Source organism: Tachyglossus aculeatus, chromosome 4, assembly GCF_015852505.1.
Source record: "Tachyglossus aculeatus isolate mTacAcu1 chromosome 4, mTacAcu1.pri, whole genome shotgun sequence".
Classification (NCBI taxonomy): Eukaryota; Metazoa; Chordata; class Mammalia; order Monotremata; family Tachyglossidae; genus Tachyglossus; species Tachyglossus aculeatus.
The window spans coordinates 51,585,490-51,610,854 of record NC_052069.1 but is presented as its reverse complement, the minus strand read 5'-3'; the positions used below and the strand labels follow the sequence as shown (position 1 = coordinate 51,610,854).

Below are 25,365 nucleotides of genomic sequence, written 5' to 3'. Positions count from 1 at the left end.
CTAATTCCCACCTGGCTATTCTTTCTTTCTATTCTATTCTTTCCCTCTAAACTGTAAGCTACACGTGGGCAGGGAATGTGTCCACCAATTCCCTTGTATTCATTCGATTGTATTTATTGAGCGCTTACTGTGTGCAGAGCACTGTACTAAGAGAAGCAGCGTGGCTCAGCGGAAAGAGCACGGGCTTTGGAGTCAGAGGTCATGGGTTCGAATCCCAGCCCCGCCAACTGTCAGCCGTGTGACTTTGGGCAAGTCCCTTAACTTCTCTGTGCCTCAGTTCCCTCATCTGTAAAATGGGGATTAAGACTGTGAGCCCCGCATGGGACAACCTGATAACCTTGTAACCTCCCCAGCGCTTAGAACAGTGCTTTGCACATAGTAAACGCTTAATAAATGCCATTATTATTAATATTAATATACTCTCCCAAGAGCTTAGTACCATGTTCTGGACACCAAAAATGTTCAACAAATAATAATAATAACGACATTTATTAAGCGCTTACTATGTGCAAAGCACTGTTCTAAGCTCTGGGGAAGCTACAAGGTGATCAGGTGTCCCACGGGGGGCTCACAGTCTTCATCCCCATTTTCCAGATGAGGTAACTGAGGCCCAGAGAAGTGAAGTGCCTTGCCCAAAGTCACACAGCTGACAATTGGCAGAGCCGGGATTCAAACCCCTGACCTCTGACTCCAAAGCCTGTGCTCTTTCCACTGAGCCACGCTGCTTCTCAACTGATCCAACTGATTGGTTGACTGATTGATCTGCAACACTCAGTACAGTGCTACGCACACAGTAAATGCTTAATAAATACTATTACTGCAACTCTATTAAGGCCCAGAACTGCTTTAAGGCAGGACTATAGTGATTAGTTAGCAAGAGGGAGTTCTGCGCACGTTGGTAAATCACGGCCCAAATCTACGGAGACTGGCCTCGTTTACCTTCACGACTGGTTGTTCCAATTGGGTGGGATTCTGCTAGAGTCCTTTATGCAAACATCGGATTAGAGCCCTGCACGGTTTAAATCCGGCTTTTGGGCCCAGAAATGCCTCAGGGCAAGACAGGGTTGGGACACATGTCTTCCAGAACGCCCCACCTCCATCTGCAATCATTCTGGTATTGTATCTGCAGAGTTTTCTTGGTAAAAACAGGGAAGTGGTTTACCTCTGCCTCCTTCCACGCAGTAAAGCTGAGTCTCCGCCCTCAAATTTCTCCCATGCCACTGTTGCTCCCAGAGGCCTTCCCAGACTGAGCCCCTTCCTTCCTCTCCCCCTCTCCATCCCCCCATCTTACCTCCTTACCTTCCCCACAGCACCTGTATGTATGTATATATGTTTGTACATATTTATTACGCTATTTATTTATTTATTTATTTTGCTTGTACAGATCTATTCTATTTATTTTATTTTGTTAGTATGTTTGGTTTTGTCTCCCCCTTTTGGACCGTGAGCCCACTGTTGGGTAGGGACTGTCTCTATATGTTGCCAATTTGTACTTCCCAAGCGCTTAGTACAGTGCTCTGCACACAGTAAGCGCTCAATAAATATGATTGATGATGATTGATGATGATGACCAGGACTGGATGGTCGCCGGGGTCCCTCCAATCCTCCCTTTCACATCTTAATCGGACCGGGGACGGAGCCATTGTGTCGCACGATGTGGGAAAGAAGTCCTCCACCGCCGCATCCATAGACGTTCTGGTAGGATCCCATGGGGCCCAACTGGACAACTGACAGCAAATACGTGAAAGTCCCAAGACCGTTTCCATTCCCAAACAAACTACCAGGCGGCATCTGAAATGACGTGGGCACGGACGCGAAACTACCCCGCGAGTGAGACAATTTCTAGGTGCCAACAGAGGACAGGTACACGCCTCTGTCCATGCTTGCATTAACTGAACATTATTGTACGCGTCTTTCTTTTTAACGACAGAACTCAGTCTAACAGGAAACAGATTGCTCATCTATAATTCAGTGAACGGAGTAAAATATGTAGTATCTGACAGTTTTATGGTTCAACCTGAATCGAACGAATCGCAATAGGAAGGAGTAACGAAGAAAGATATCCTAATCAACAACTAAAAGAAAAAGCCCTGAGATTCTAGTTTCTGGTATTCACTGTGTAATTGCCACAAGTATAAAGCACTAAAAAAGACAAAATTAAAGAGATATTTCCCCAATTATTATAAATATCCTATAAATATCCCCTCCTACTGTTTCAATTTATTTGAATACAATACGTAAAATGGAAACAAGATGTTTCATGGCATATTTTCTGTTTACCAGAGCTAAATGACTGTATATTGTTTGAAATTAAGTCAGCCCTGTAAAACCTCACCAGGATACTAAATGTAAAAGTTCTAGTAACCCAGAAGATTAAGTACACATAATACTAGGAAGCTGAAATCTCTTCAGGAACCCTGCCTTCAGAGAACATCTTTAGCTTCATTTCTTGTGACAAACTCCGAAAAGGCCTCTACATTTCTGTCCAAATCATCATTTCCATCTGCGTTCTCACCTGGGAAAAATAGACATCATCGAGAAACAAACAACTTTCTGACTTTCAGAATGACCGGCTCATTCACAAAATGACGACTTGATACTTTCCCATTTGGTAACATGGGAAAAACAGCTTTCGCCATGTAATTCATACCTAGAAGAGATGTCTCCTTTGCAAACGCTGCGGCGATAGCTGGGTCCAAAGCCGGCTGGCCATCACCAGATGGAAGATCCGGTCGGGTATAATCCCGACTTTTATCATTGTTGTACTTAACGTTCAAATTCACCAGTTTGGAAAAATCAATCCTTAGGGTACAGCAAGCATTATAAATATTCTGACCATCCAGAGCCTGTAAAAGTGAACAAAGTACAGTTAGCGCAGTCTGATATAACTGGATCGATACCTTCTAAGTAAAATAAAGAACAGAGCATTATCTAGTAGATTGACTATATGTCGACTGTCTAAACAGACATCTCAGGGTCAAAAACAAATCCATTTGTGGCGCTTGAATGACCTGTTTGGGTTGCTTACAGGGCCACCTCACATAAGCTGGGCTGACAATCTAAGAAATCGAGACGTAGGAAGGGGCAAGGTGATGGAGAGCTGTAAAGCCAAGAGTGAGGAGTTTTGGTTTGATACGGAGGTGGACAGAAAAACACTGGAAATTTTTGAAGAGGGGGGTGACACGCACACCCTGAACGTTTCTGTAGAAAGATAATCTGCGCAGTGGATGGAAGAATGGACTGAAGTGGGGAGAGGCAGGAGGCTGGGAGGCCAGAAAGGAGGCTGATGCAGTAATCTAGGCAGGATAGGGTGACTACTACATAGTAGCGGTTTGGATGGAGAGGAAAGGGTGGATCTCAGTGATGCATATCTTCCCTTTAACCTGGAACTCCCTCCCTTTTCATATCTGACAGACTTGTCACTCTCCCCACCTTATTAAGATCACCATCTTCTCCAGGAGGCCTTTCCCGACTAAGCCCTCGTTTCCTCTACTCCCTCTCCCTTCTATATTGCCCTCAAGCTTGAATTTGTATCCTGTATTCACCCCACAGCATTTATGTGCACATACCTGTTATTTACTTTAATGTCTGTCTCCGTCTGCACTAAGTTACTTGTGAGCAGGGATGTCTACCAATTCTGTTAGACTGAATTTTTCCAACCGCTCAGTTCGGTGCTTTGCACAGAAGTAAGTGCTCAATACACAAGAGGACTAATTTTATTTCTACTCTAGAAGAAGGTGGCGAAAAAACACATCCACGCAGACTCCATTCGCTGAAGAACCAAACAACCTAAGCCAGACTCGATACCTTCAAACTGGAGTGCCAGGTGTGTGGTAATTTTAACATTTATATAGTTAGTGGCCACCACCAAACCTCCTGGATGTACTTACGTTGCTTCTGACACAATTCTTCCACTAGTCACCAGTAACTGAAAGGGTGGTCAGAACTGAAGAATCCAACCTGACAACTTTTATCTGAAAGGTTCAGCACTAACTGCGCTACATCACCTTCGGTCAAGTCATAATGTTGACTTATCTAGATGGGAATCATGCCTCACCACTTCATTTTATATTGCGCTGAAAACTAACACGCAAAATAGCCCCAAATCCGTAATGCGTGTACCAGCCGGGACATTCTGCAGCCATTATCTTCCAACAAAATCAAACTGCAGATTCATGAATGACAAATCTGAAATCCAAGGGAAATGGGTACCCCCACTAATCCGAGAATGAAGAATAGCATGGTCTGGGAAACACATTTTAGGTAGAACTCTTCGAGCCTAACATTTTATGGGGAAACTAGGTTTAAGTCGAGCCGAGGGGCAGGAACCATACACTGTCAAATAATGGTGTGTAAGTAAAACGCATCTTGTGATGGATTAGGACTATTCTATGAAGCTGCTGCAGCAGCAACCTAGTCTTTCTAAGGTTACGAAGGGTGAAAAATCAAAGAAATATACTCCAACAGGGAGTCGGTGTACTCTAAATGTGGCCCTGAAAACGATAAACTACAAAGGAAAAAAAAAATCTGTGAATGGTGAGGACTACCTACCTATATACTCTGTTCAAATGAGTCAAGGAATATAGTGAGCTTAGCAGTAGGAATAGCCTGTGGCTGGAAGACTAAGAAGGTAATTCTTGCTTTCGATGCTGGAGAGAATAATTTCTACTACTTCAATACCATTGTTGCATTTCTCACACTGTTGATTTTCATCATCAATAACAACATTTACATACTTGAATACTGAAAATAACTCAAGCAGAGAGATGGAATTATCCAGGAGTAGAATATCTTGTTAGGGAGGAAGCAACCCATTGAAGCGGCTTAAGTGTCTAGGACTTTTAATTCATGCAAATAGTCTTACTATTCTGAATGCCAAAACTCTTGCCTTGACGGAACTGCAATCTACATTCGAAACAACACATCGTGCCTTAACGCTTAACACGTTAAAAGGAAAATCATCATGCTGATTTTGTGAATAAAGATGTATTGATCAAACCCTGTGAGTCTGCAAAATACCAGATCTTTGAATGAAGAAAAAAGGATAGGATCTGGTACACTGAAACAGTACCAATCTGTTCAAAGATGAGCTGTGCAAATGAGCACAAAAAGGCTTGTAGTTACCAGCCATCTCTAAAAAAAACAGCCAATATTCCAGTCACTCCAAAACAGGCTTAATTAAACGATGACTGGGTGTTATATGAAAAGCCATAAAACAAAACTTTTAAACATGAATAAAAAATTGACAAGAAAAAGCTATTTACAAAAGGAATTGAGAACATAAATTTCAAGTTTTTTTACGATCAAAAACTATAAAAACTGAATGCATAATGGATTTTAAACCATTAAGAACCGTCACTTTTTTATGTTTTGATTTTCCATGCAAAAATCTCTCCATAGCTCTGCCACTTGTCAGCTGTGTGACATTTTTGGGCAAGTCACTTAACTTCTCTGGGCCTCAGTTCCCTCACCTGTCAAATGTCCCCACGTGGGACAACCTGATTACCCTGTATCTACCCCAGCGCTTAGCTCAGTGCTTGGCACATAGTAAGCGCCTAACAAATACCAACATTATTATTTACAGTTTTTAAACTATTTTAAACTGATGAAAACCACTGCTCTACTACATTGGGACTATCCAGAACAAAGCCAACAACAGTCAATTAATCAACAGACAACTGTTGATTATCGATGCACCAATTATTTTGTGCAGCGTTGCTTCGTGGAAAGAGCACGGGCTTGAGAGTCAGAGGTCATGGGTCTGAATTCCGGCTCTGCCACTTATCAGCTGTGTGACTTTGGGCAAGTCACTTAACTTCTCTGTGCCTCGGTTACCTCATCTGTAAAATGGGGATTAAGGCTGAATTGGCTGCTAAACCCTATGATCAGATTAGAGAATTAAAGATTTGGAATGAAGAGAGAAAATCATTTAATCAAGCAAGGATTTTTAACGAGCACCTGGGGGCTACTTTCTAAGTGTTCGGGAGAGGACAAACACACCAAAACACATACTCCCTTTTCTTAAATTTACAAGATAATGGTGGAATATATGCAAAAACGATTTACAGGCAATTACAGGCAGAGGAAGAACTATACTGTAAACCAGGCGTGGTACCAAAACACGAGGAAAAGGAGACTCAAATGAAAATGATGGCAAGAGGTTGAAAAGAAACGGGAAGAAATGAAAGGAATTATCACCAATCCTATTTAATATGGCATAAATAGATAATACATGGTAAGCATATAGAATTCAACTATATACGTAAGGGAGCCTGGGTTTTGGTTTCAGTTAAGAATTGCTTCATGGAAAAACAGGAGATGAGACTGGAAGTCTTGCAACAACTAAAATGCCTAGAATAATTAAACTTCGGCTTTCCTTTCCTTTGTAAGACTTCCAATATAAACTAATCTGCGCTTACAGTGTCTTTGTGAAATCGATATGAGCCAGGTAACAGAAACTGATCAATTTCTCCATTTTACAGAAAACTACTGCATGCAAATTATGGAATTTCTCTTTAATTTTAATATTAAAATGGATTCAGAGTGAAACGATTGACTGGTTTACAGTTTGGAGATTAATGGAAACAGTAGCAGAAGCCAGATTGGGACTATTAATGCATACCTTGTAACAAAAGAAAAGTAAAAGAAATTAGATTGTGAGCATTTCGAGTTCAGGGAAAGTAGGCCTTGCATCTGAGAAGCAGCGTGGCTCAGTGGAAAGAGCTCGGGCTTTGGAGTCAGGGGTCTTGGGTTCGAATCCCGGCTCCTCGACATGTCAGCTGTGTGACCTTGAGCAAGTCATTTAACTCCTCTGAGCCTCAGTTACCTCATCTGTAAAATGGGGATGAAGACTGTGAGCCCCCCATGGGACAACCTGATCACCTTCTAATCTTCCCCAGCGCTAAGAACAGTGCTGTGCAAGGTAAGCACTTAATAAATGTCATTATTATTATTATTATCTGTTGTCCCCTCTCATCATCATCAATCGTATTTATTGAGCGCTTACTATGTGCAGAGCACTGTACTAAGCGCTTGGGAAGTACAAATTGGCAACATATAGAGACAGTCCCTACCCAACAGTGGGCTCACAGTCTAAAACAGTCTCAAGTGGCTGCTACAGTACTTTGCATTCTGTAGGCAACCAATAAATACCACCGACTGATTAACTGACTGTTAGGCATCGGAAGTTAACTTTCCAAGTGACTATTATTAATTATTTTAATCTCTTCGTACAAGGAAGAGCCTCCCATTTAAAACTGCCGCACTTAAGAATGAGATCCTAAAGAAAATCCTGTATTCATCTTTTCACCGGTTTATCCTCTCCACCATTCTCACACAGTTCTTTCTTTTCCTCTGGGGAGTTCTCTGAGGCCACATTAACTTGGCGCTCATCATTTGATTAAGAGCAGAAGCTGAGAAGGCCAGGTGTACACTAAAATGTAAATCAGGACTGTCTGTCAGCAACAGCACAGATGGACGGGGACATGATTGATAGGCTGGGCTTTTAGCCTCCTTTACGGAGGCCCGGGCTGGTGGATGAACACCAAAGATGGTGACTGCTGTCCCCAGGAAATGGAGGAGACTTGAGACAGGCAGGCACTGCCCCTGGCTGGGAGAAAAACAGGAGACCTCCCACATCCTTTTTCCTACACAGAATTCCCTCCCCCTTCACATCTGGCGGAACACTTTTTCCAAAAAGCCTGCTACGATCACCTCCGGGAAGCTTCCCTGACTAATCTCTCACCTACCAATCAATCCATCGGTGGTATTTATTGAGTGCTTACTATGTGCACAGCGCTGTAGTAAGTGCTTGAGAGAGAATTAGCAGACACATTCCCTGAACACAGCAAGCTTGCGGTCTAGAGGGGGAGATGGACATTAATATGAATTAATAGACTATCAAGTATAAAGGTAGGTACAACACAAGCGCTGTGGGGTTGCGGGTGGGGTGAATATCAAATGTCCGGAGGTCACGTGTCCAAGGGCACAGATGACGCAGAATGGAGAGGGAGCCGGGAAAAAGAAGGTTTAATCAGGGAAGGCCTCTCCGAGAAGATGTAACTTCCCCAGTCTCCATGCTGTATCACCTGTGCTTATACCCCTTAAGCACTCAGGTGCTGACCGCCCCTGCCCCAGCCCCCCAAAGCATTTTTGTACTTATCTTTATACTGCTGCTTACCCTACCTGTAATTTATTTTATTGCTTGTTCCACAGACTGTAAGAGCCTGAGGGGCAGGGAACTCATCAACCAACTCTGTTGCATTGTATTAGTCAATCACTGGTACTTATCGAGTGCTTGCCATGTGCACGACACTATATACTAAGCACCTGGGAGAGTACAATACAACAGAGTTAGCAGACAACTTTCCCTGTTCACACAAACTTACAGTTTAGAGGGGGAGGTAGTCACTAATATAAATAATTTATAATAAAGGTATTTAAATTAAGATAATTTAAAGATATACACCCAAGAGGGTGGGGTGAGTATCAAATGTGCAAAGGTTACAGATCCAAGCGCACAGACTTTCCCAAGTGCTTCGAACAGTGCTCTGCACACAGCGGGCACTTAGTAAATAAATAATGGCATTTGTTAAGCGCTTACTACATGCGTGCTATAGGATCACTACACATTTCTGACGGATATTCAGGGACTTCAGCAGTTTTCACTAATTTGTGTTACCTTGGCCATCTGAGGAAGGATTCAAGATGCAAGGAGATACTAATGGGTATTTTTTTACAGAGGGGAAGGGCAGGGACAATCACAAAGCTTGTCAGACAGATGTCAAAGACAAGGATCATCACAAAAAATAAGTAATGAATCTTAGTGAAAACGTATTACAGATACTGGCTCCCTCATTCTAATTCTACTGTACTCTCTCAAACGCTTACAGTACAACAGGACTGAATACAGCAGACACTCGAATACCAATGACTGATTGCTTGGAGAGAACAAGTGAGCCGTCCCTGCAAAATGGAATGATAAAAATACAAATAATGAAGGTTTTTTTTGATCGATTAAAGAAATATATTTAATTTCCAGACTGGTGACAGCTGGGAACTGTAGCAATCAGGGACACGCCACTACCTCATTAACAAAAAATGACAGGTTAGGTTTAATGGCACGATTTTTCCCAACACCGCTAGCCACAAGGCCTTCCTCTATCCTCTGTTACTTTACCAGATACAAATTTTCTGTCGAGGATGCATGGGATGGACGGCTTCAATGAAAAAAAAAGTGGGGGTGTCTCTCCTACTAAATCCACCACACTATTAGTGTGACTGGGACTAGTCTTAGCTTGGGACCAGTGCTTAGAACAGTGCTAGATGCTTAAGAAGCACTTAAAAAATATTATAATAATATAGCAATGGTCTCTAAATGTACGATTCACTCAATTGTACTTATTGAGCACTTACTGTGTGCACAGCACTGTACTAAGCACTTGGAAAGTACAATTCAGCAACAGAGACAATCTCTACCCGACAACGGGCTCACAGTCTAGAGGGATGTATTTAGAAAATAACAATCCAAACAAACGTTCCCCCAAAAGGCTTCAACACAGTTCAAGTTCCCCCTGACCAGGGAATTAAGTAAAAGGAGCGAAAACAAAAAATATCTAAGGGCAAAAATAAATTGAACTAAATAGATTTTTGCTTTGTAAGCTACAGTTAGCTGTGGCTACCCTGTATTTGCTGGTATTGCCTCGGGGAAACTATACCTACGTTGAAGACTAAATTCTTAAGCCAAGACACACAAGAAGAAAAGATTTTAAGGAAAAAAGGACAATGCTCTTCTGATCGCTGCCTCAAGGGAAGAACTTAATTGCTGTAGGTAAAGTTAAATGATCTGAGCAGCAAAGTGTAGAATGTTGCAGAATACTGGGGTGAAGTACTGGAGAAACTACTTCAAGCATCATTTGGTGTGTGAAATTCAACATACAGACCGCACACAACCTTTAAACGCTCCAAAATGCTAGACAGGAGGTGGAGAGACGATGAGAAAATGAGTGGGGGAAATAGAAGTGGAATTGGAGAGCAAAATTTGAGATATTATCGTCGTGGATGATGATGATGATGATGACGATGATGGTATTTCCCAGGAGAACAATGGATGGGCCTCGGTCCTGAAGCTTCAGGACCAAAAACCTCTGCAAAGAAACTGATGAGAATGATTGAACTTGCCACTATGCGGTCAGGACAAGTCACGGAGGTCAGTTCCGGACACACAAGTATAAGCTGAAGTTGCCCGCAGGTAGAATCAAGTTAGCAGTGATGACCATAATGGCACCGAGACAGCTGGAAGGAGAATGAGGAGTGAGCCGGGAATTGGCACACAAATTATTTTTCCAAGGCAGAAAAGAGTATAACGCAGTAAGTGCTCAAAAAATGCCACTGACTGATTGATTCTGGGCTCTGGCCATCAACCCTGATGACCTTCTATCTACCCCAGCACTTACAATTGGGTTTGATAGAGAGTAAGCATTTAACAAACACCATACCAAAAATAAAAAAGCACCCCACCAGATTGGTTCATGTGACTACTTGGGTTACCAATTTCAGGTTCCTGGGAGTCACTCTAGAGCCTCTACTTTCTACAAAGATTCTTTGCTTGTATTCTCGTGGTGCTTAGTACAGTGCCTGACACATAGTCACCCAGACTCAATCCCTCACTTCCAAAGTTACCCACCCGTCCCTACTCAAAGCTCCCCAAAGCCATAATCATCCCAGATGTTGCCTCATCAGCTGGCAAAGTGGCTGGAAGTTTAGTTTACCTGGAAGAAGGTGGACATAGGGCCAGAAATAGCGAAATAACTAGAGTTCACCTCCAGAGTCTTCTTGAGGACTCTTAATAGATTCATTAGGTAACCTAAAAATCGGAGATTAGTCTCATACTGGATACTCCTGAAGCTCTAAAACGTCCAGCCCATGGTTGCTTTGACTGGGTAAATTCACACAGCCTCCGGGATCAGGAACTGTTCCAGAGGTTTGGGGGGGCAGAGAAAGCGAGGAGGAAGGCGACGGACGATAAAAGAAGCATGACGGTAAAATAAATAGCTGCACCAGCCAACAGGTCTCTAATTAAGGGAAATAAAGGCATGCCGCAAAGAAGGAATGAGAGAATTAAAGGAGAATAGTAATGATAGGAAAAGAAGGATACAAGAGAATCACAGAAGGAAGAGACTAGAAAAAATCATGGTATTGGGATCCTAATTTTCTAGTTAATCTCACAATATTCCTATCACATACACAGAGTAGAAGTTTTGATGAAACAAGGCCTGGGTCAGGAAGAAGGGGGAGAGGAGGCAGAGAATGGGAAAGAGAAAGCAGTTGCTATGGGATTCCGTTACCGAGTAAAATCATAGGCAGACCACGTTTCCTAATTTTCAAGTAACAGGGATTTCCTAAATTCACACAAAGAATGTCTAATAGAAATCTGATTTTTAGCTATTTAACCTCAGATCTCAATATTTCCGAATACAACGTATTACCAGATTTACTGTTTTATGGATTAATCATGTATAATGGTTATGTAAATTATATATCTGCAAAATATATTTGACACAGGGAAAACAAAAATATCAATGCCCCACCAAAAGCCAATGACTTACTAATTTTGCTTGTTGGGCATTTACTGGATCACCATACTGCAGCAGAGCTTGAAACTGGTTGTTTTTTGTGAATGTGATTATTTTTAATACAGCACCAAATTTGGAAAATATCTGTTTAAAAAAAAAAAAAACAGAAGAAAGAAAAATGGGTCATCGAGTTCAATAACGACGTTCCGAGTACGATCACAAAGATAAGTTTAGCTTACCTGGTGAAGAACGTCAAGAGTCACGGGGTAGTACATGTTGTCAATAATTATTCTCAATACCGGACTCTGGGCTGGAGTTACCGCGCTCTCGCTAACTGTGGTACCACTGAGTGGGGTATTTGCGGTTTGCACGGCCGTGACAGCCTGAAGAACGGCTTGAGCGCGCTGAAATGGAAATATACACGATTCTATTAATCAATCAATCAATCAATCATATTTATTGAGCGCTTACTATGTGCAGAGCACTGTACTAAGCGCTTGGGAAGTACAAATTGGCAACATATAGAGACAGTCCCTACCCAACATTGGGCTCACAGTCTAAAAGGGGGAGACGGAGGAAAAAAAAAAACAAACATACTAACAAAATAAAATAAATAGAATAGATATGTACAAGTAAAATAAATATATAAATAGAGTAATAAATATGTACAAACATATATACATATATACAGGTGCTGTGGCTCGCATCATCACACAAGTTTTCAGGAAATGCCCAGGCAGGTTGTTTTCACTGTCATTTCCCTATGCAATGCACCCAGATCTTCCATTCTCGACTGTGAGCCTGTTGTTGGGTAGGGACTGCCTCTATCTGTTGCCAAATTGTACTTTCCAAGTGCTTAGTAAGGTGTTCAGCCCACAGTAAGCGCTCAATACGAATGAATGAATGAGTCATATATTGCCGGAGTTCATTCATTCATTCGTATTTATTGAGCGGAGTTGTGATCTTTCAAAACAATACGTTACAAGAAAACTGGTTTTTATGTTATTCGCTAAGCACTGGGATAGATACAAGATCATCAGGTTAGACGCAGTCCCTGTTCCACTTGGGGCTCACGGTCTTAATTAATAATGACGGTATTTGTTAAGCACTTACTATGTGCCAAGCGCTGAGATACATACAGGGTAATCAGGTTGTCCCACACGGGGCTCACAATCTTAATCTCCATTTTATAGATGAGGTCACTGAGGCACAGGGAAGTTAAATGACCTGCCCGAAGTCACACAGCAAACAAGTGGCTGGAGCCAGAATTAGAACCCACGACTGATTCCCAAGGCCAACCTCTTTCCACTAAGCCACGCTGCTTCCCATCTTACAAATGAGGCAATAGGCGAAGAGAAGTGAAGTGGGGAGGAAGCGTGGCCCACTGAGTAGAACGCGGGCCCGGGAATCAGAAGGACCCAGTTTCTAATTCCGGCTCCTCCATCTGTCTGCTATGTGACCTCGGGCAATTCACGTTGCTTCTCTGTCCCTCAGTTACCTCATCTGTAAAACGGAGATTAAGACTGATCCCCATGTGGGACAGGGACTGTGTACAACCTGATTACCTTATATTCCATCATTCATTCATTCGATCATATTTACTGGGCGCTTACTGTGTGCACAGCACTGTACTAAGCGCTTGGGAAGTACAAATCGGCAACATATAGAGACGGCCCCTACCCAACAACGGGATGACAGTGTAGAAGGGGGAGACGGACAACAAAACAAGTAGACGGGTGTCAATACCATCAGAATAAATAGAATTATAGCTATATACGTATTAATAAAATGAATAAATATGTACAAATATACACGAGTGCTGTGGGGAGGGGAAGGGGGTAGGGTAGAGGAAAGGAGGGGGGGAGGAGGAGAGGAAAAGGGGGGGGGGGCTCAGTCTGGGAAGGCCTCCTGGAGGAGGTGAGCTCTCAGGAGGGCTTTGAAGGAAGGAAGAGATCTAGCTTGGCGGATGTGTGGAGGGAGGGCATTCCAGGCCAGGGAGAGGACGTGGACCGGGGGTTGACGGCGGGACAGGCGAGAACGAGGTACAGTGAGGAGGTTAGCGGTGGCAGAAGAGCGGAGGGTGCGGGCAGGGCTGGAGAAGGAGAGAAGGGAGGTGAGGTAGGAGGGGGCGAGGGGATGGAGAGTCTTGAAGCCGAGGGTGAGGAGTTTGTGCTTGATTCGTAGTCTGACAGGCAACCACTGGAGACTTTTGAGGAGGGGTGTGACATGCCCAGAGCATTTCTGTACAAAGATAATCTGGGCAGCAGAGTGAAATACAGACTGAAGTATAGTATTAGCTCAGCCGCCCGTGCGGTGACTAATGCCTGTCCCATTTCCTTCCGCTCTCCGCCTGACTGACTAACGCCAGGAGCCCTAGCTGATGAGGAATCTCTAGCAAACACAGCCAACATTTTCACTTTCTGTGCTGAAAAGGACAGCTTTCCCCCGCTCCCTTCAAACACTATGCATCGCTTCTTGGAAGTTTTTCTTTCAATTTCAGTAGAAGGCAAATAGTCCCAAGTGATGTGTGCTTGGGGGTGGGGGTGGAGAGTCGGGGAGGTGAAGAATCAACAGTTGAGTCTGTGGATTTGAAGGCCCATGTTAATCACATAAAAGTGAGCAAATCCAGACCAGGCCCTCAAATCAAGGGTCGCAAATAACTGACCATTCAAACTGAAACCATGAAAATGACATTGGGTAAATCAGGGAAGGATTGTGTTCATGCTGCAATTAATCAATGAATAAGGAAACTAATGAAGGGAAAAAATCCTGGTAAAAAGTAATTACTTAATATACATCAGGGTGGCAAAGAGATTTAAACAAATTGTTACAAAGAAAAGACCCATTTGCTTGTTAAATTTTCATTGATCCCATCCAGACTAATTAATGCTATTCGTAGCTTTCCTGATAAAGCGCCACCTTTACCATTCTCTATCAATAAGAACACAAGTCAGCACTTCAAAACTCAGTTCATGAAACACACAAGTTCCCGTTAATAGGTATACCTCCAAAATAAGTACACTTTTCAGTTTGCTATTCACTATTTTTACTCAGTTTAATTAGTTTTAAGTCCTAAGCTCATTTGCAAGCCTGAATCGAATCCTTCCAGTCTCCCCAAATCCAGTCCTTGTCGTCCGCGCGGCTTAGTGGCAAGAGCCCGGTCTTGGGAGTCATAGGACGTGGGTTTTAATCCCGGATCCGCCACTTTGCTGCATGACCGTGGGCAAGTCATTTTACTCCTCTGTGCCTCAGTTACCTTATCTGTCAAATGCAGATTAAGACTGTGAGCCCCACGTGGGACAACCTGATGACCTTGCACCTACCCCAGTGTTTATAACAGTGCTTGGCACATAGTAAGCACTTAATAAATGCCATCATTATTATTATTATTACTATTATTATTAAATATCATCACCATCATGATCATTCGTCTCTCTTTCCCTACCAGATGCTGTTTCTGCATTTATTTTAAATTGGCTGGGCCATCCCCTTTCCCAGCCTGCAACTCTCCAGGACCCTAATCAGTCGATCGATCCATCAGGGGCATTTGTTGAGTGCCTACTGTGTGCAGGGCACTGAACTAAGCGCTTGGGAGAATTCAACACAACAGGGTTGGTAGCCACCCTTCCCTGTCCGCAAGCAGCTTGGTCCAGAAGATTGCTACTCACCACCCCATTCCCCATCCTAGTTGCGAAACGGGTGAAAAATTTATTTTTCAAAGAACGACACCGGATGGAAGCAGATTTGGGGTACACAGAGAAGGTGTCTGGGAGATCTAAGGAAATGGGGAAATAATTCTGAAAGCCTTAAGTCATTGTGAGATTTGTTAAGCACTGTTGAAGCGCTGGGGTAGATACAAGGCAATCAGGCTGTCCCACTTGGGACAGTCTTAAACCCCCATTTTACAGATGGGGTAACTGAGGCTCAGAAGTGATTTGCCCGGGGTCACGCAGCAGACAAGTGGAGGAAGCGGAATTAGAACCCACATCCTCTGATTCCCAAGCCCGGGCTCTTTCCACTAAGCCACTCTTGGGGGAGATGTGACCATAGTAGTGCTTTGAAGGTGGAGAGAGCGGTGGTCTGGAAGATATGGCCGGGGAGGGCATTTCGGACCAGAAGACAGATGTGGGAAAGGAGTCGAGGCGAGAGAGAAGAGACACAGTGAATACACTGAGGCTAGAGGAGAGGACTGAGTGGGCTGCGCTGTAGTAGGAGATTAGTGAGGTGAGGTATGAGGGGGCAATGTGATTGAGTGCTTTAAAAACAAGGGTGAGGAGTTTCTGTTTGATAATGATAATAATGGCATTTCACTATGTGAAAAGCACTGTTCTAAGCGCTGGGGGGGGGATACAAGGTGACGAAGTTGTCCCACGGGGGGCTCGGTCTTAATCCCCATTTTACAGACGAGGTAACGGAGGCGCAGAGAGGTTAAGTGACTTGCCCAAAGTCACACAGCTGACAAGTGGAGGAGCCGGGACTTGAACCCATGACCTCTGACTCCAAAGCCCGGGCTCTTTCCACTAAGCCGCGCTGCTTCTCTGATGTGATGGTGGATGGGCGGCTACTGGAGGTTCTTGAGGGGTGGGGAGACACGGACCGAACATTTCTGTTGATAAATGATCCGTGCAGTAGGATGAAGTATGGACTGGAGTGGGGCGAGATAGGAAGGCATATCTATTCTATCTACATATCTATCTTGTACATATCTATTCTATTAATTTTATTAGTATGTTTGGTTCTGTTCTCCGTCTCCCCCTTTTAGACTGGGAGCCCACTGTTGGGTAGGGACCGTCTCTATATGTTGCCAACTTGTACTTCCCAAGCGCTTAGTACAGTGCTCTGCACACAGTAAGCGCTCAATAAATACGATTGATTGATTGATTGATTGAAGGCAGGAGGCCCTTTTATGGTGCTATTCCTGAAAGTCATGGAATGTTACAGCATATCATCATATGACATAGCCTTGGGAGCTCCTGTCACTGAGAAGCGTGTCTTTTATCCTTCAAGAATCTTAACCCCCTTTCCACAGTCCCTGCCCAAGACACATTCCCCTAGTTGACGGTGTAAATTGAAATGCCGGGTAATTCCAGTTCCAAAACACTATTCTATATTATGACATGTGGTATTTGCCCTCCAAAAAAGGCCTGCACAAGATCAGAGGCCTCGTGTGATGCTAGCCCTGTTCGCCTGAGGCATACCTAACGGCAGACTGACGACAGTTCCAGAAATCCATCTGGGACTTGAAAGGCACCAGCAATACCTGCCTTGTTAACCGGTTTAAAATTAGGGAGATTTAATTCATTCATTCGATCGTATTGATCGAGCGCTTACTGTGTGCAGAGCGCTGTACTGAGTACAAATCGGCAACATATAGAGACGGTCCCTACCCAACAGTGGGCTCACAGTCTAGAAGGGGGAGACAGACAACAAAACAAAATAAGTAGCCTACATTTAATGCTAGTATTTCTGTCATATTTCTAGACTGTGAGCCCACTGTTGGGTAGGGACCGTCTCTATATGTTGCCAACTTGTACTTCCCAAGAGCTTAGTACAGCGCTCTGCACACAGTAAGCGCTCAATAAATACGATTGATTGCTTGATTGATTTCTTGGAGAAAATGTAGAGAGAATGTGCAAGCGGATCCACTTTTTCAGCAGGGTCACCCGTCTCCCATTTGGCCCATAGATCCATGTGAAGTACACTCCCCAGTCTGGGGGGCTAGCATCTCTACGCGGCCCCCACACCCCCTTACCAACCTGCCTAGATGGTGGAACTATCTCACAGTTGCTGAGGACACGGTGAAAAAGTCCACAATTCTATAATAATAATAATAATAATAATAATAATGATGATGGCATTTATTAAGTACTTACTAGAGAGAAAACAGCATGGGTGTGGAGTCAGGAAGCCTGGGTTCTAATTTTGGCCCCACCACTTGCTTGCCATGCGACCGTCGGCAACTCGCCTAACTTCTCTCAGTTTCCTCATCTGTAAAATCGGGTAATCGGGTTGTCCCACGTGGGGCTCACAGTCTTAACCCCCATTTTACAGATGACGGAACAGAGGCACGGAGAACTTAAGTGACTGGCCCAAAGTCACACAGCTGACAAGGGGCAGAGTCGCGATTTGAACCCACGACCTCTGACACCCAAGCCCGGGCTCCTTCCATGAAGCTACACTTGTCAGCTGTGGACAAGTCACTTAACTTCTCTGTGCCTCAGTTACCTCACCTGTAAAATGGGGATTGAGACTGTGAGCCCCACATGGGACAATCTGGTAACAGTGCTTGGCACATAGTAAGCACTTAATACCATTATTATTATTATTATTATTAAAATGGTGAGGGAAAACCTGTTCCTCCTCCTCCCTAGTTGGACTGAGAGCTCTATGTTTTGGACAAAGGTATAAATGACATCTCCTTACACACAGTGTTCCTCACCAGGGCATAATGCCATTTGGGAGCAGAGTCAGGGTGGTAGCAAGTAGCCACCTTTCTGCCTGGCTGTCCGACCTGCTGATGATAATGCATTCATTCATTCAATCGTATTTATTGAGCGCTTACTGTGTGCAGAGCACTGTACTAAGCGCTTGGGATGTACAAGTTGGCAACATATAGAGACGGTCCCTACCCAACAGCAGGCTCACAGTCTAGAAGGGGGAGACAGACAATAAAACAAAACATATTAACAAAATAAAATTAATAGAACAGTAAATATGTACAAGTAACTCAGAGCTTATAACTTAGCAACCCAGCGCTTGATAAGTGCCTGGCACTTTGCAACTGCTTAACAAACACCACCACCAAACAGACAAACGGCCAAATGACGTTTTAGTATCGTACAATTCCCGAGATGTGTTGGAGTGTGGACACTTTGGTGCGCGAGGCATCAAAAATGTTGACCCTGACCTGTAAATACCTGGCCCTGAATTTGACCAATCTGAATTTGAAGAGAATTTGAATTCTCTTCCTCCCTTCAAGGCCCTACTGAGAGCTCACCTCCTCCAGGAGGCCTTCCCACACTGAGCCCCTTCCTTCCTCTCCCCCTCGCCCCCCTCTCCATCCCCATCTTACCTCCTTCCCTTCCCCACAGCACCTGTATATATGTATATATGTTTGTACATATTTATTACTCTATTTACTTATTTATTTATTTTACTTGTACATATCTATTCTATTTATTTTATTTTGTTAGTAGGTTTGGTTTTGTTCTCTGTCTCCCCCTTTTAGACTGTGAGCCCACTGCTGGGTAGGGACTGTCTCTATATGTTGCCAACTTGTACTTCCCAAGCGCTTAGTATAGTGCTCTGCACACAGTAAGCGCTCAATAAATACGATTGATGATGATGATGATGACCAAAGCTAATACAGGTTAGTAAAATCAAACTAACAGTAAAATCTAACTAACAGGGACCACACAGACAGTACCACTGACTAATTTAAACTCTCAAACAGGGACAAAGCCCACTAAAAGGAGTGGATGTCGTGGCCTTCCATCGGCAGAATCCACTCGGGGCTCTGCTCTGGCTCTTTTCTGATAAAATCCAATATTACTATGATTTCTGTTCTTCCTCTCTCCTTTATACCTCTGAAATAAAAAAAAAGGAAAACACCGACACAGCCTCTGGCAGTTGGGTTGAAAATGCTTAGTAGATCACATTTGGGCTCCAAAAGGTTGGGTTGATTAAATTCCCCATCAATCCTATCCACGTCCTGCAATTTTGGAAGGAAGAATGACGGAAAGAAGGGGTGATATACCTCTGATTCCTTGACGGATCTTTAAGAACTGTTGGCATTATTCACTCTAAAAAAGGGGGAGGGGAAAAGAGGACGCATTTTCAAGCTGCTAAAAAAAATTGGGGGGGGGGGGGCCTTTGCTTATGCACTTCAAATGAATCACCTATTTATAATTTATTAATCTCCATCTCAAGACTGTAAACTTGTTGAGAGCAGGGGATGTATCTGCCAACTATTATATTGTACACTCCCAACCATTTAGTAGGGTGCTATGCACGCGGTAAGTGCTCAGTAAATACCAATGATTGAAAATCCAAACTATCCAGGGTGCCAAGTAGACACAGAAAAATGAAATCAATCGTATTTATTGAGCGCTTACTGTGTGCAGAGCACTGTACTAAGCGCTTGAAAGATCACTAAACAATTATTCTCATTAAATTTTTTTTTTTTAATTCAGAAATAAGATGGTGATTCTGAAAAGGCCAACACTTGGTTTCTAGATATTCGTATGGTTTAGTCCCCTCTACCTTGCAAGTCGCTATTTGGGCTATGATTCCCCCTTGCTGGGTTTTCGGTAGAGGTGGAGGAATGTACCCCTTTACATAGTTTTGGGTGGTGGAATAAATGACGTTTTTACGTAGGGTGCTATCCCATGGAGGCATATGACCATCCGGGTGCAGAGCCTAGGGTGGAAGTTAGCAGTCGCCTTTCTTCTGCTATTCTCTCAACCCTCTGATCCTCTAGACTGCAAGCTCGCTGCGAGCAGGGAATGTGTCTGCTAAATCACTGCTATAATGAACTCTCCCAAGTGACAGTAGAACAGGGCTTTGCATATGTGACACACTCAATGAATTGATCGATCCCACTGGATTGTAACCTATTTGAAGATAGGAATCGTGTCTACCAACTCTGTTGTATTATACTCTCCCAAAAACTTGGTACACTGCACATAGTAAGTGTACAATAAATCCAATTATACCAGAAGCAGCACGGGCTAGTGGGGAGGGTACTAGGGAGTCCAAGGACCTGGGTTCTAATCTCCACTCAGCCACACTACAAACTCATTGTGGGCATGGAATGTGTTGGTTTATTGTTATAATGTACTCTCCCAAGGGCTTAGTGCAGTGCTTTGCACACAGTAAGCATTCAAAAAATACAATCAAATGAATGAGTTGCTTGCTGTGTGACCCTGGGCAAGTCACTTAACTTCTCGGTGCTTCAGTTCCTTGGCTGTAAAAGGGGGATTAAACACCTGTTCTCCCTCCTAATTAGCCCGTGAGCCCCAAACAGGATAATAATAATAATAATGATAATAATAATGGCATTTGTTAAGCGCTTACTATGTGCAAAGCACTGTTCTAAGCGCTGGGGGAATACAAGGTGATCAGGTTGTCCCATGTGGGGCTCACAATCTTTATCCCCATTTTACAGATGGGGGTAACTGAGGCTCAGAGAAGTTAAGTGACTTGCCCAAAGTCACAAAGCAGACATGTGGCGGAGCTGGGACTTGAACCCAAGACCTATGACTCCAAAGCCCTATGTATGTGCTCTTTCCACTGAGCCACGCTGCTTCTCTAGGACTGTGTCCAACCTAATTAACTTGCACCTACCCCGGTGCTCAGAATGTGTCTGACACATAGTAAGTGCGTAACAAGTACCAGGAAAATAAATAAATTAATAGCTAAATGCCACTGAATGACTGACTGGGTCCCAGCTTGGGTTCCTAACGTTCCCTGCTCATAAACAGACTGGAGAAGATATATGATTATTGTGGAGCGGAGCCCTGCCGTATGACAGTACAGTGCTCTGCACACAGTGAACGCCCAATAAATACGATTGAATGAATGAATAAAGGGCAATCCTCCACATGTAAATGTACGGAAATGCTCCGGATTGCCTGGATTCCGAATATTTTCATTTCAGAAGAGAATCTGAGCAGGGTAAGAACAGAGAGGAAGAGTGGATTTATTCTAGCTCCGTTTTCATAGAAATGGATCTTTGGCCAGGAGCCAGTGAAACATTAATACGTCAGATGAGACTTGGGGCTGACAAAAGAAATCAGAAAAAAAAAAAAAAAACCCAGCACCTCGTTATGAACGTTATTGTTGGTTTGATTAAGCAGCAGCGGACAGGAAAATGGATGCTGGCAATATCAGTCCCAGACCCGTGTTCCTTTCCCAATGCTCTAAATAAACGGTAACCCCTAATGTCCAGAAACCTTTACGACCGTTGCAAGTGCTATTTTCAAAATCATTTCCTTGTTCTATTAAAACACATATTATACAAGTTTTGAAGGAACAGGAGCATCTACACACATTCAAGATCAAATAACCTAAACCCCCTTTTTAATACGTTTTTTTTCCCCAGGGACATCATTAATGGACTTTTATTCAACCGGAATTGTACTGAATGTTGGAAATGCGGATCAAATAAAGTTCAAGTTCCCAAGTCACACCACTTTTTCTTAACAGAGCACTGGAAGTAGAATCCACACCAGCGCGAATTCCAAGAGCTATCTCCCAGCGGCTTCTACTGCAAAATATCAACTGTTAGCACCAGGAAAGAATTAATAGTGGATGTTGCAACACTCAACACAGAAACCAGAGTCACGGCAGCGTGCTCTTGGGCCAAGAATATCATAACATTTTATAAACACCGGGCCAAATTTTCCCAGTATGTTAGGTCAATAGCTAGCAATAAAGTCAAACTTTGCCAAAAAAAAAAAAAACAAGTACTATCAGTTCACTGGAGAACTGTTTGGGATATTACTGTAACAGTAGAGCAGTGATGCCTAAATGGTCCTCAAGCGCTCTCATTCCAGAGTGCCAAAATTACTACCACAAAGTAAGTTCAGGGGCTGAGAGAACGGCTCAATTATTCATCATCATCATCATCAATCGTATTTATTGAGCGCTTACTATGTGCAGAGCACTGTACTAAGCGCTTGGGAAGTACAAATTGGCAACATATAGAGACAGTCTCTACCCAACAGTGGGCTCACAGTCTAAAAGGGGGAGACAGAGAACAAAACCAAGCATACTAACAAAATAAAATAGACTAGATATGTACAAATAAATAAAATAAATAGAGTAAAAAAATATGTACAAACATATATACATATATACAGGTGCTGTGGGGAAGGGAGGGAGGTAAGATGGGGGGATGGAGAGGGGGACGAGGGGGAGAGGAAGGAAGGGGCTCAGTCTGGGAAGGCCTCCTGGAGGAGGTGAGCTCTCAGCAGGGCCTTGAAGGGAGGAAGAGAGCTAGCTTGGCGGATGGGCAGAGGGAGGGCATTCCAGGCCCGGGGGATGACGTGGATTCAATTGAAATCCTCCCAATCCAACCCAATCTGCACACTGTTTCTCTACTCTCCGTACTGGATCTGATTTCTCTCAACGTCGACCTCCTGCTCACGTTCTCCCTTGGGCCTGGAACTTCCTCCCCCTTCGTATCTGACAGTACCCTCTCCCCAGCTTCGAAACCCTCTTAAAATCCCACCTACCCCGAGAGGCCTTCCCTGAATAACCCCTCATTTCCCTTATCGGTGCTCCCTTCGGGGTCGACGCTGCCCTTTGCTGTTTAATCACACCAGCCCCACGGCATATCCTTCTGTACTTATCCTTATAATCTACAATCACTCCTTCGATTCTACGACTTCCCCTATCCATCCTTTATTTTAACACCCGTCTCCCTCTGCAGACTGTAAGCTCCTTGGCAGCAGGTATCACACCTACCACCTTTATTGTTTTGTACTTATTTGTATTGTATAACTTTACTACGTACATACTATACAAACTATTATATATTGTATAAAGACTGTATATTTATCATACATATATATTTCTAACAATAGAGAAGCGGTGTGGCTCAGTGGAAAAGAGCCCGGGCTTTGGAGTCAGAGGTCATGGGTTCAAACCCCGGCTCTGCCAATTGTCAGCTGTGTGACTTTGGGCAAATCACTTCACTTCTCTGGGCCTCAGTTACCTCATCTTTAAAATGGGGACTAAGACTGAGCCCTACGTGGGACAACTTGATCACCTTGTAACCTCCCCAATGCTTAGAACAGTGCTTTGCACATAATAAGCGCTTAATAAATGCCATTATTATTATTATAGTATGTACTATATGTAATACACACAATGGAAATAAACTAGAAATATAAATATATAATATTTATAATATATTATATATTATAAATAGATAATATTTATATTACATATTATGTCATAAACATTATACAACTGCATATTTATTGTATTCAGTCATTCATTCGTATTTATTGAGCACTTACTGCGTGCAGAGCACTGTACTGAGCACTTGGGAAGTACAAGTCGGCAACATATATAGAGATGGTCCCTACCCACCAACGGGCTATTGTATTGTATTTTTAGAGAAGTGGCGTGGCCTAGTAACTAGAGCACGGGCCTGGAGTCAGAAGGACACGGGTTCTAATTCTGGCTTTGCCGTTTGTCTGCTGTGTGACCTTGGGCAAGTCACTTCATTTCTCTGGACCTCAATTAGATCATCTGCTAAATAGGGATTAAGACTGTGAGCCCCATATGGGACAGGGCTGTATCCAACCTATTTCTTGTCAGCTGTATTTACTGAGTGCTTACTGTGTCCAGAGCACTTTACTAAGCGCTTGGGAGAGTACAAGCGTAACTGTACATTACTTCATTTAGCCTGGCTCTCCTCTTCTAGACTGTGAGCTCACTGTGGGCAGGGACTGTCACCGTTCATTGTCGAATTGTAATAATACTAATAATAATGGCATTTATTAAGCGCTTACTATGTGCAATTGTACTTGCCCAAGCGCTTGGTATAGTGCTCTCTGCATATGGTAGGTACTCAATAAATAGGATTGAATGAATGATTGAATGAATCCCGATTTGCCTGTATCCAACTCAGTGCTCAGAACAGTGCATGGCACAAAGTAAGCGCTTACCAAATATCACAATTATTATTACAATTATCACTATTCCTTTCCAAAATGCTTAGTCCAATGCTCTGCACAGAGTAAGCACTTAATGAACGTGAATGACCGATATCCATCTATAAAATGAGAGAGTACGCATATGTAGAACAAGGAGTTTAATCTGTGTTTTAAACTGCACACACTATTACATCATTAAGAAAACACTTAGCTAAAGAGCATTTTTTATTTTAAAGTTATGGAACTATGACTGGGCTGAAAAATGAAAAAGTCATTCTTTGCTAATCATCCCGTCCATAAAACTGAAAGGTCAAACACACTAGGTAGAACACAGCAATAAACAAAAGGGAATAAAAAAGAGGAACTCTGATCATTAGTAAAATAACACGCAAATTTCAAAGAATAGATACCCTATATACGTTAATGAAGCGGCAAAACAGTGTAAAAATGATCATTAACAACAACCGGCCCCCCAGTACTACAAGACTCTATTCTTTTCACACCACTCGAATTAAAAACGAACAACGTAGATTAGATGTACCTGGTTTAATGTATTATCTGTCTTGAGTTCTTTGTGATTAGAGTACTGGATATAGATGGGCTGGTTACGAAGGTGAGGCGTCACGGCAGAATAGTAATTCACCATAGTAATAGCGGCTTCTTCTGTGGCGAGCTCCAAAAATGCCTGCGACGCAAGCGAAGGATATCGTGAAACTATCAGCAAAGCGTTTGGCATGCCATTTCTACGTATGTCAGCGATCCCGCTGTTGGTTCGGTGGAGCGGTCACCGCCCTGAGCCTTAGTTCTGTTTCTGCCTGGGGCTAGCCCATCAGCGGTGCAGGTATTTGACCAAAGACCCACCTAGAGCCATCAGGAATCCAAAAAAAGAAAATAAAATAGCTGGACGACGTGGGTGGCGAAGGCGGCAACCGTCTAGTGCTTCGACCCAATGAGAGCACGGCGCTTCAGGAGCCGGCTCGCTGTGGGCAATCAACTCTGCTGTACCGGACTCCCCCAAGCATACAGCAAGCACTCAATAAATACCGTTGAGCGCCTGAAATGATGGGTCCTGCGTGTAAAGCCATCTTCAAATTGCACTTCGCAGGGCGCCACACCCCTGCCCG

At 43.3% G+C, this 25,365-nt stretch overlaps 1 protein-coding gene across 4 annotated transcripts in view; it reads right to left on the bottom strand.

Annotated features, from left to right (window-relative positions):
• PTBP2 (polypyrimidine tract binding protein 2) overlaps positions 1 to 25,365 on the bottom strand; it is a 101,715-nt gene that overhangs the window by 26,431 nt on the left and 49,919 nt on the right. For all 4 annotated transcript variants that reach the window (XM_038745762.1, XM_038745763.1, XM_038745764.1 and 1 more), the window contains exons 5-8: positions 24,783 to 24,926; positions 11,813 to 11,977; positions 11,607 to 11,717; positions 2,651 to 2,846 (exon numbers count right to left, since the gene is read on the bottom strand). In XM_038745762.1, the coding sequence (XP_038601690.1) occupies positions 2,651 to 2,846; positions 11,607 to 11,717; positions 11,813 to 11,977; positions 24,783 to 24,926 (616 nt within the window). The remainder of the gene's footprint in view (positions 1 to 2,650; positions 2,847 to 11,606; positions 11,718 to 11,812; positions 11,978 to 24,782; positions 24,927 to 25,365) is intronic.